At 45.5% G+C, this 11,919-nt stretch overlaps 1 protein-coding gene across 1 annotated transcript in view; it reads right to left on the bottom strand.

The window, feature by feature from the left end:
• The window catches only part of LOC132783339 (histamine H3 receptor-like), a 14,629-nt gene extending 3,400 nt beyond the window's left edge, over positions 1-11,229 (bottom strand). The window contains exons 1-2 of the mRNA XM_060788474.2: positions 10,686-11,229; positions 633-799 (exon numbers count right to left, since the gene is read on the bottom strand). Of these exons, the coding sequence (XP_060644457.2) occupies positions 633-799; positions 10,686-10,971 (453 nt within the window). The 5' untranslated portion in view covers positions 10,972-11,229. The remainder of the gene's footprint in view (positions 1-632; positions 800-10,685) is intronic.
• Between the last annotated feature and the right edge of the window lie 690 nt (positions 11,230-11,919).

Here is an 11,919-nt window from a genome sequence, read left to right on the forward strand (position 1 = left end):
TCCCTAACAGGTGTGAATGTTGCAATGGGCCACTTTGATTAGCATTTAGTGACCTAGCAGTTTCAAGATCAGACTTCTTACTGCCTGGGGAAATTCTTTGTTGAGAGGTGATTAGCTGGCCCTGATTGTTTCTTGTCTGGAATTCCCCCACTTTTTAGAATTGTTCTTAAAATACTGTCCTGATTTAGTTCAGCAAAGGACAAGAGGAATCCTCTCACTCTTGCAGGAGCGATGGGCAAGTCTACATAGGGACTACCAAACACAGCCACACCCAAACTGTTTTTGAGTGTTGTTCTTGATTTACTGTTATGATTTTAGAGTTTTTTAAAAATACTGGTAGCCAGATTTTGTTCATTTCCATGGTTTCTTCCTTTCTGTTGAAATTGTCCATATGTTTGTGGATTTTCCATTTTCCTAGTTTCCAACAGACCTCACAACCTCTGAGGATGCCTCCCATAGATGCAGGCGAAATGTCAGGAGAGAATGCTTCTGGAACATGACTGGACAGCCCAAAAATCTTACAGCAAACCAGTGATTCTAGTTATGAAAGTCTCTTCGACAACACATTGTACCAAGAGGATTTCTAATAGGGTCAAGGTCAGAAGGGGTGGGAGAAGGGGTGGGTTCCTTACCGCCTTCGTGACGGAGATAAATCTGTCGAAACTGATCAAGACGATGTTGAAAACGGAGGCCGTGCACACCAGGTAATCGACCACCAACCAGACTTTGCAGAGGCCCTTCCCAAACTTCCATTCACCCGTGAGGATGTAAGGGATGTAGAGGGGGATGCAAAACCCACCTGCAAAACATTAGACCACGTTTGGTGAGACAGTCATCACTTGGCACTTTTAGAAAAGCAATGTGATAGTGCTTTCAAATAGGGAGATCTATCATGGTGGTTTGGCATTGGACTATGACTTTGGAACAACCTTGGGAAGGCACACAACAACAACAAACTTGCCAATGGAGCGCCATGGTGCAATGGTTTGAGTTTTGTATTATGACTTTAGGAAGGCATCTACTCTGTAGAATTAATGCCTCACGGGAGCTGTAGTTAGTTTGGTGAGGAACCTGCACTCTTTGACAGAGAAGACTAAATATCTTGTAAAACTACAACTCCTAGGATTCCCTAGCATTCATAGAATCCTAGAGTTGGAAGAGACCTCATGGGCCATTCAGTCCGACCCCATTTGGCCAAGAAGCAGGAAAATTGCATTCAGAGCACCCCTGACAGATGGCCTCTGCTTAAAAGCCTCCACAGAAGGAGTCTCTACTGGTGGGGTTTGGGGAAGATAGACCTTGACATATGCGAGTTGTAGTTACTGGGATGTATAGTTCACCTACAATCAAAGAACATTCTGAACTCCACCAATGATGGAATTGAACCAAATATGGCACACAGAACTCCCACGACAAACAGAAAATATATATTAGTGATTGGTTGGGGGGGGGGGGGGGCACCAAAATACTGTTTGCTTATTAGGCTTGGTTGATCAAGAAAAAAATGGTTCTAAACTCGTTTCATATGTAGGGGGCGCTGGAAGTTCGATTTTTAAATTATTTATGAATTTTTCTTTAAAAAAAGATCGAAATTACCAGGAAATACGAATCGTTTCCTCTGTTTTGTTAATGGAAGGTGCCCTTCCCTCCCTCCAGAACCATTAAAATCTCGCAATTTCCCTTCCTTCCCTTGCGGCAGAAGGGAGAGGTGGGCGTTAGGGCTGGGTGGTTTCGTTTCGTTAATTCGTAATTCGTTAATAATTCGTTATTTTTTTCAATTACAAAATGATAACGAACCATTCTGGAGCAATTTTTTTAAAAAACGAATTTTTAAACACGTTTTGTAAATGCTTCGTATTTCGTTATTGTATTCGTTTCGTTATTGTTCTGAGGTCGTTTCGTTATTATTTCCGCATGTCTGGGGCAAGTTTTTTGTTTAATTAGTGAAAAAAAATTATAATATCACACCAACAGTCAAGAACAGAGGGAGAGGGAAGCTTCAGAAGTTTTTGGAGGTTTTTTAGCGTATTTTGCGGTCGCGTCCGCCATTAACGAATCGATTCGTTATTGTTTCGGAAATCGATTCGTTAATGTTTTGTAATTTTTTTCACATTTACGAAATTTCGTAAATACCGAACTTTTTTAAGGGAAAATTTTGTAATTATTTTAAATATCGAAACAAAAAAAAACCCCAAATACAAATCGATTTTAGAAACAAATTTTTCTGTTGTTACCCAGGTCTAGTGGGCGTGGCCAAGCACAGCCCCCCGCGACCTCCGAGCGAGGAGCGCTGTGCTTGGCCACGTCCACCTCTCCCTTGGACAGCTTGCCAGGGAAGAGAAAGAAAGGTGAGAGATTTTAAAAGGGTTGTTTTTTCAATCTCTCACCTTTCTTTCTCCTTCCTGGCAAGCTGTCCAAGGAGAGATGGGCGGGGCCAAGCACAGCGCTCCTCGGAGGCCACGCCCCCAGCATTTACGATTCACTGGTGGAAGTCGTAAGGAAGATGGGGGCGCGGCTTCGATATGGCAAAAACACTTCCGGGTTGCCAAAACGCGTCGATATCGCTTCTAAAGGAAATTATTTAACGAATTAATAACGCATTAAGAAATTAATGAACTGGATCAACCAAGCCTATTGCTTACCATTGAAAATTACCTAGGGCCGCCTCTGCTGGTGCCCCATCAAACTACAACTCCCATGACTCCATGGAGCCATGGTAGTTAAAGTGGTGTCACACTGCATTAATTCTATGGGATAGAATAGTTAAGAATATTTAGATTATTAGAGATGGGCCAAAACTAACAAAATGAAGTTCAACAGTGACAAATGCAAGATACTCCACTTTGGCAGGAAAAACGAAATGGAAAGATACAGAATGGGGGATGCCTGGCTCGAGAGCAGTACGTGTGAAAAAGATCTTGGAGTCCTCGTGGACAACAAGTTAAACATGAGCCAACAGTGTGATGTGGCGGCAAAAAAAGCCAATGGGATTTTGGCCTGCATCAAGAGGAGCATAGTGTCTAGATCCAGGGAAGTCATGCTACCCCTCTATTCTGTTTTGGTTAGACCACACCTGGAATATTGTGTCCAGTTCTGGGCACCACAATTCAAGAGAGATATTGACAAGCTGGAATGTGTCCAGAGGAGAGCGACTAAAATGATAAAAGGTCTGGAGAACAAGCCCTATGAGGAGCGGCTTAAGGAGCTGGGCATGTTTAGCCTGAAGAAGAGAAGGCTGAGAGGGGATATGATAGCCATGTATAAATATGTGAGAGGAAAGCACAGGGAGGAGGAGGGAGCAAGCTTGTTTTCTGCTTCCCTGGAGATTAGGACGTGAAACAATGGCTTCAAACTACAAGAGAGGAGATTCCATCTGAACATGAGGAAGAACTTCCTGACTGTGAGAGCCGTTCAGCAGTGGAACTCTCTGCCCCGGAGTGTGGTGGAGGCTCCTTCTTTGGAAGCTTTTAAACAGAGGCTGGATGGCCATCTGTCAGGGGTGATTTGAATGCAATATTCCTGCTTCTTGGCAGAATGGGGTTGGACTGGATGGCCCAGGAGGTCTCTTCCAACTCTTTGATTCTATGATTCTATGATTCTGTGATTTCAGAACCTTCACAACTTTCTAGTGGAGTCTTTCTCTCAAAATCTTAGCTCTCTTTTTGAACCCTTTCCTGCCTTGTTTACATGTATTTCAGGAACACAATTACTAATTACAATGTCTATTGAGCATGATAATCCCAGGATATGTCCAATGCTTCCAACACATTTGGAGCTGCGGAGGCATTCATAGGCAGGCATAAGCATTTCTTCCAATTGCAGATATGGCCACGATGCACCTGAAAGTAACTGATAAGTAGCCTGCGATGCTGAGAATGCCCCAGTTTCTCGATCTGACTTATCTTTGATCTCTTGCCTTTTATTCTCCTTGTCTATGTAAGGATTGGAAGAGGAAATGGAAAGATATAGAGTCGTATTGGGAGTATTTTAAGAAAAGTAAACACATCATCTTGACGCAAGGGGGAGGAAATAGAAGATAGTTTCGGAATGGAGAAATACATCGCCGAGGATTTCTGTTCCTCTCGGTTAACCCCGTTTAATGAAAAAATAACCCCCCTGGATCAAGACCTCAATTAGATTGCTGACACGAAGAATGCTTCTGGAGGAAGCGGGTCTGGATTTGGATGTATTTGGTTTACTTTTGGCCCCTGAAATACATCTCTCTCTCTCTCTGGGTTCATAATCTTGTTGTTCTAAACTCTAGGTCCAATTTCAGAGCCTAGGATGCATCTGCATTGTGGTTCAATGCTATGGGATCCTGGGAGTTATAGTTTTGGAAAGTTTTTAATCTTCTTTGTCAAGATGCACGTTCTTACCTACTGTTGCACTCCAGAACAGAAACGATACCCTCTGACGTTAAAACACACTACACGTTAAGTGAAAAACCAATCCTTTTTAATGAAGCTGAGTAAAATAGCCAATAGAAAGAAATGCTTGTAAAAATAGGAAAATTTCAAAATGTAAAAGATCAGTAAAATGCAGTAATTCAAAGCAATATCCACAAAAGATATATAAACAATCCAAGGCAGTATTTATCCAGACAGGAATCAACAGGTTGCCAAGATAATCCAGAAGGTGCTAGACCACAGCAAAATGGTAAAAATCTCTATAAGAACAAGACCCCTTGAACAGGATTTCCAAGGCACATGAACATGGTTTCCAAATGATGCCTGATCTAATAGGCTTTCCCTTGAAGCAAACCTTATATCCCAACGCCCAAAATTGGTTTTGTTTTCACCCACTCTTGCCTCTTATCTGACAAAGTCTTTTGGAACGACGTAAACATTGAGTTTGTTGTCGATCCTGGCTGAACTCTTGCCACCTATCCTTCAACTCCCTTTCTGGCTGCTCATTGAAATTTCCAGGTCTCAGATTGTCAAATCTTGAGAGCTCACAGGAAGAGGGAGTAAACCATCATCCTTAAGCCCAGCAGGAATATTCTCATGAGAAACCGCCCTTTGCACTGGGGCCTCTCTGTCATTGTCTGCATGAAAATCTTTGACCAAACCATCTCCATCTTGCACCTCAGCCTCAGCTCCATCATTTCCCTCATCATGTCCCACCATCAAGAGCATCATGATCCTGAGCATCATGAAACACAAACACAGGCTGATTCCCAACACCTACAAAGCCCTGAACGGTTTGGGACCTGCCTACCTGCGTGACCACATTTCAGTCTATGAACCTTTTCGATCTTCCGGAGAGGCCCTTCTCTCACTCCCGCCTCCTCGCAAGTGCTGACTTGTGGGGACGAGGGAGAGAGCCTTCTCTGTGGTGGCCCCTCGGCTCTGGAACTCGCTCCCCAGAGAAATTAGGCAAGCGCCTACCCTGGCAATCTTTAAGGAAGAGCCTTAAAGACTTAAAACTTGGCTGTTCCAGTGTGCCTTCAATGAATGAATGAATAATAATCCCTGACCTGACCAAACCCTGCATAAAATGCCCTCGGAAGCACTTTATTTTACCTGCTAGTGCAATCAAACCCTACTTTGTCCCTCGGATCCCCTATCCTGATACATCACATTGCGATCCCACCCAGTGTTTTTACATGTTTAATCTTTTGCAATTGGCCCTGCCCACTGTGATCCATTTCCTGTGTTCTAATGTTTTGATTTTATATTGTCTGATGTGTTTATTTATATTGGTTCTTGCATTTTATTTTTATTTTCTTGATTTTCTGCTGTGTCCTTGTGTTATATTGTTTTACTGTATTGCTGGGCTTGGCCTCATGTAAGCAGCCCCGAGTCCACTTGGGGAGATGGTGGCGGGGTATAAATAAAGTTTTTTTTAATGATTATTATTATTACAAACACAACAAGATGAGTCCACAGCGGACACTCTGCTGGCTATTGTATTGGATCACATGTCGGACACTTCCCAAGTGTCTAGGACTGTGTGATGTGTCGGCGAATAATGCGTGCAGATCCCAGTAAGGTGGCCTTTTGTAGCTGACAGCTGGTAATCTTGTCAGCACCGATTGTGCTTAAGTGCAGGCCAAGGTCTTGAGGCACTACACCCAGTGTGCTGATCACCACTGGGACCACCTTTACCAGCTTGTAAATTATTATTATTATTATTATTATTATTATTATTATTATTATTATTAACACAACAAGATGAGTCCACAGCAGACACTCTGCTGGCTGTTGAATTGGATCACATGTCGGACACTTCCCAAGTGTCTAGGACTGTGTGATGTATCGGCGAATAATGCGTGCAGATCCCAGTAAGGTGGCCTTCTGCAGCTGGCAGCTGGTAGTTTTATCAGCATTGATTGTGTTTAAGTGCAGGCCAAGGTCTTGAGACACTGTACCCAGTGTGTCAATCACCACTGGGGCCACCTTTACTGGCTTGTAAATTATTATTATTATTATTTGAAACACAACAAGGTGAGCCCACAGCATTATTATTATCATTATCATCATCATCATCATCATTATTATAAACACAACAAGATGAGTCCACAGCAGACACTCTGCTGGCTGTTGTAATGGATCACACGTTGGATACTTTCCAAGTGTCTAGGACTGTGTGATGTATCAGCGAATAATGCGTGTAAGGTGGCCTTCTGCAGCTGGCAGATGGTGATTTGGTCAGCACCGATTGTGTTTAAGTGCAGGCCAAGGTCTTGAGGCACTACACCCAGTGTGCTGATCACCACTGGGACCACCTTTACCGGCTTGTAAATAATAATAATAATAATAATAATAATTATTATTATTATTATTATTTGAAACACAACAAGATGAGTCCACAGCAGACACTCCGCTGGCTGTTGTATTGGATCACACGTCGGACACTTCCCAAGTGTCTAGGACTGTGTGATGTATCGGTGAATAATGCGTGCAGATCCCAGTAGGGTGGTCTTTTGCAGCTGGCAATCTTGTCAGCACCGATTGTGTTTAAGTGCAGGCCAAGGTCTTGAGGCACTGCACCCAGTGTGCCGATCACCACTGGGACCACCTTTACGGGCTCGTAAATAATAATAATAATAATAATAATAATAATAATAATAATAATCACCAAACTGCAACTCCCAGGATCCCACAGCATTGAGCCACAGCAGTTAAAGTGGAATCCAACTGCCTTCATTCTACAGGCTGAAATATTATAATAGGCTGAAGGTCATCCAATTCGCTTACTGGATGATTGGGGATTTGTGTCCAGGGGCTCATTCACCTGCCTAACTGTAGCATCCATGGAAAATTATGGTTCTATCCTACGGAAGACTGGGATCTGTAGTTTGCTGAGGACTCTTTGGGCTGAGGATTCTGAATGCCACTCCCTAAACTGCAGATCCTAAAGTTTGAAAGGACAGAATCAAAAGTGGAATCATAACAATCATCACAACCCTTTGGAAGGGGACTAGAAGTCCCCATTCAACCTTCCTAGTGCCATGACCCCTTAATGCAGTTCCTCATGTTGTGCTAACCCCCAACGATAAAATTATCTTCGTTGCTACTTCATCACTGTAATTTTTCTATTGCTATGAATCGTAATTTAAATATCTGATATACAGGATTTATTTTCATTCACTGGACCAAATTTGACACAAATACATGATATGCAGAGATGTGGTTGAGGGAGGATTGATTTTGTCATTTGGGAATTGTAGTTGCAGGGATTTATAGTTCACCTACAATCAAAGAGAATACTAAACTCCACCAACAATGGAGTTGAACCAAACTTGGCATACGTGACCAAGAAAAAAAACCAGGAAGGGTCTGGTAGGCATTGACCTTGAGTTTTGGAGTTGTAGTTCACCTACATCCAGAGAGCATTGTGGACTCAAACAATGATAGATCTAGATTAAACTTGTAACGCATATTCAATATGCCCAAATGTGAACACTGGTGGAGTTTGGGGAAAATAGATCTTGACATTTGGGAGTTGTAGTTGCTGGGATTTATAGTTCACATGCAATCAAAAAGCATTCTGAACCCCACCAATGATAGAATTAGGCCAAACATCCCACACAGAATCCCCATTACCAACAGGAAATACTGTGTTTTCTGATGGTCTTTGGCAACCCCTCTGACACCCCCTTAGTCTTCTCCTCTTTTTGGGAACCCAAGGGGACTAGAAGTCCATTTCTTCTCCTCCCAAACCCAATGAGCATTTTCCAAGGGCACAACAAGCCATAGAAACACAGAGTCATGGGATTGGAATATTCTTTTCTTATTGTCAGGAACCCAAAGCTCCTTTGGAAGGGGACTACAGGTCTTCTCCTTTTGGGAACCCAAGAGGACTACAAATCCTACAGGTCTTCCTCTCCCTTTGGGAACCCAAGAGGGCTACAAGTCCGACAGGTCTTCTCCTCTTTTTGGGAACCCAAAGGGTCTACAAGTCCATTTCTTCTCCTCCCAAATCCAATGAGCATTTTCTAAGGGCACCACAAGTTATAGAACCACAGACTTATGAGCTGGAATGTCCCCTTCCTATTGTCGGAAACCCAAGGCTCCTTTGGAAGGACACTACAGATCGCTTCTTCTTTTTGGGAACCCAAGGGGACTACAAGTCCTACAGGTCTTCTCCTCCTTTTAAGAACCCAATGGTAACTTCTACAAGTCCTACAGGTCTCCTCCTCTTTTTGGAAACCCAAGAGGACTACAAATCCTACTGGTCTTCCCCTCCTTTTGGGACCCCAAAGGGACTTCAAGTCCATTTCTTCTCCTCTCAAACCCAATGAGCATTTTCTAAGGGCACTACATGTCATAGAACCACAGACTCACGAGGTTGGAATGTCCCCTTCCTATTGTCGGAAACCCAAAGCTCCTTTGGAAGGGGACTATAGGTCTCCTCCTTCTTTTGGGAACCCAAGAGGACTACAAATCCTACAGGTCTTCCGCTCCTCTTGGGAACCAAGAGGACTACAAATCCTACAGGTCTTCCGCTCCTTTTGGGAACCCAAGAGGACTACAAGTCCTACAGGTCTTCCCCTCCTTTTGGGAACACAAGAGGACTACAAATCCTATAGGTCTTCCGCTCCTTTTGGGAACCCAAGAGGACTACAAATCCTACAGGTCTTCCCCTCCTTTTGGGAACCCAAGAGGGCTACAAGTCCTAGAGGTCTTCTCCTCCTTTTGGAAACCCAAGAGAACTACAAGTCCTACAGGTCTTTCCCTCCTTTTGGGAACCCAAGATAACGACAAATCCTACAGGTCTTCCCCTCCTTTTGGGAACCCAAGAGGACTACAAATCCTACAGGTCTTCCCCTCCTTTTGGGAACCAGAGGGGACTACAAGTCCTACAGGTCTCCTCTTCCTTTTGGGAACCAGAGGGGACTACAAGTCCTACAGGTCTCCTCCTCCTTTTGGGAACCAGAGGGGACTACAAGTCCTACGGGTCTTCTCCTTCTTCTGGGAAACCAAGGGACTACAAGAAACCAAGGGGGCTACAAGTCCTACAGATCTTCTCCTTTTGGGAACCCAAAGGGACTTCAAGTCCATTTCTTCTCCTCCCAAACCCAATGAGCATTTTCTAAGGGCACCACAAGTCATAGAACCACAGACTCATGAGGTTGGAATGCCCCCTTCCTATTGTCAGGAACCCAAGGCTCCTTTGGAAGGGGACTATAGGTCTCCTCCTCCTTTTGGGAACCCAAGGGGACTACAAGTCCTAGAGGTCTTCTCCTTCTTCTGGAACCTAAGGGGACTACAAGTCCTACAGGTCTAACCCAAGGGGACTACAAGTCCTAGAGGTCTTCTCTTCTGTTTGGGAACCCAAGGGGACTACAAGTCCTAGAGGTCTTCTCCTTCTTCTGGAACCCAAGGAGACTACAAGTTCTACAGGTCTAACCCAAGGGGACTACAAGTCCTAGAGGTCTTCTCCTTCTTCTGGAACCTAAGGGGACTACAAGTCCTACAGGTCTTCTTTTCCGTTTGGGAACCCAAGGGGACTACAAGTCCTAGAGGTCTTCTCCTTCTTCTGGAACCCAAGGGGACTACAAGTCCTATAGGTCTAACCCAAGGGGACTACAAGTCCTACAGGTCTTCTTTTCCGTTTGGGAACCCAAGGGGACTACAAGTCCTAGAGGTCTTCTCCTTCTTCTGGAACCCAAGGGGACTACAAGTCCTATAGGTCTAACCCAAGGGGACTACAAGTCCTACAGATCTTCTCCTCCTTTTGGGAACCCAAGGGGACTACAAGTCCTAGAGGTCTTCTCCTTCTTTTGGGAACCCAAGGGGACTACAAGTCCTACAGGTCTAACCCAAGGGGACTACAAGTCCTAGAGGTCTTCTCCTTCTTCTGGAACCTAAGGGGACTACAAGTCCTACAGGTCTAACCCACGGGGACTACAAGTCCTACAGGTCTCATTCTCTTTTTGGGAACCAGAGAGGACTACAAGTCCTAGAGGTCTTCTCCTTCTTTAGAGAACCCAATCAGTAGTTTTCCCTATTGTCGGGAACCCAAGGCTCCTTTGGAAGGGGACTATAGGTGTTCTTCTTCTTTTGGGAACCCAAGGGGACTACAAGTCCTAGAGGTCTTCTCCTTCTTTAGAGAACCCAACCAGTCGTTGTCCCTATTGTCGGGAGCCCGACTTGCCTTCAGATGGGAATTTTGGTCCCTTTTCTCTCCCTCCCCGACCCCTCCGCCTTCCATCCCACTGTCCCCCGATCCGGGCTCACCCACGAGGAGGTCTGCGATGGCGAGGTTGAGGAAGAAGAAGTTGCCTTGGGTGCGGAGGCTGCGGTCCAGGGCGAAAGCCACCACGACCAGCGCGTTGCCGCAGACGGTGGCCAGGACCAGGAGCGCCATGAGGGCGGCCAGGAAGACCGAGAGAGGCGCCGAGAGGCCCCCGGGGGGAGGGCAGGGCCCCAAACACCCCTCGCCCGTGGGGGGACCCATGGAGGAAGAGGAGGAGAGATCAGAAGAAGAAGAAGAGGAGGAGGAGGCGTTCATCTCGGCGCCCATCGCGGGTCGGATCCCGAGGCGCCTTCAGAGCGGCTCCATCTCGCCTCCACGCGCGGAATCGCCAGGAAAGGAGTGAGGCTCCTGGTGGGGCGTGGAGTGGGTCCAGCCTCCGAAACTCCCCTTCCCCTCCCTCCTCTGGAGAGAGGACAAGCCTCCCAATAGGCTGCCGGCTCGTCCTTGCCTTGGCAAAAGCTCCACTCCAAGGTCTCCCACCCGTGGGAGAAACACGGCCTGCAAGGGAGACACAGCTCCACAGCTTCAAAGTCCCGAACCTTGCCTAGTTTGCTTTCCAATTCTTCCCTTGTGTGAATGACAGACCTCCTCCCCAGTGCCAGCCTGTCCTTCCACTATGCCACGCGAGTTTTCAATATCATTTCCCTGCGTTGTCAATATCATTTCCTAATGCAGCCTTTCTCAATTTGGCGTCGGGACCCCTGGGGGGGGGGGTGTAGCGGGGGGTGTCAGAGGGGTCGCCAAAGACTATGAGCACAACAACATAGAGGAAACAAACAAGGACATCTAATCACCTCTCAACAAAAGATTGCTCCAGGCACTGCCAGGCAATCAAATGCTAATCAAGGTGATCAGTTGAAACATTCACACCTAGCTCCAGCAGACAAGAGTCCTTTGTCCCACCCTGGTCATTCCACAGATATATAAACCCTTTTTCCTACTTCCAACAGACCTCACAACCTCTGAGGATGCTTGCCATAGATGCAGGCGAAACGTCAGGAGAGAATGCCTCTAGAACATGGCCATATAGCCCCCCCCCCCCCAAAAAAAATTGTCCACATGCTTGTGTATTTCAATGGCTTCTCTGTGTAGGCTTCTCTAAAATTGCAACAGCACAACAACAGAGAGGAAGCAGGCAGGGACATGTAATTACCTCTCAACAAAGGTTTGCCCCAGGCACAGTCAGGCCATTGTATGCTAATCAAAGTGGTCAAT

The sequence above is a fragment of the Anolis sagrei genome, chromosome 8 (genome assembly GCF_037176765.1).
Source record: "Anolis sagrei isolate rAnoSag1 chromosome 8, rAnoSag1.mat, whole genome shotgun sequence".
Taxonomy (NCBI): domain Eukaryota; kingdom Metazoa; phylum Chordata; class Lepidosauria; order Squamata; family Dactyloidae; genus Anolis; species Anolis sagrei.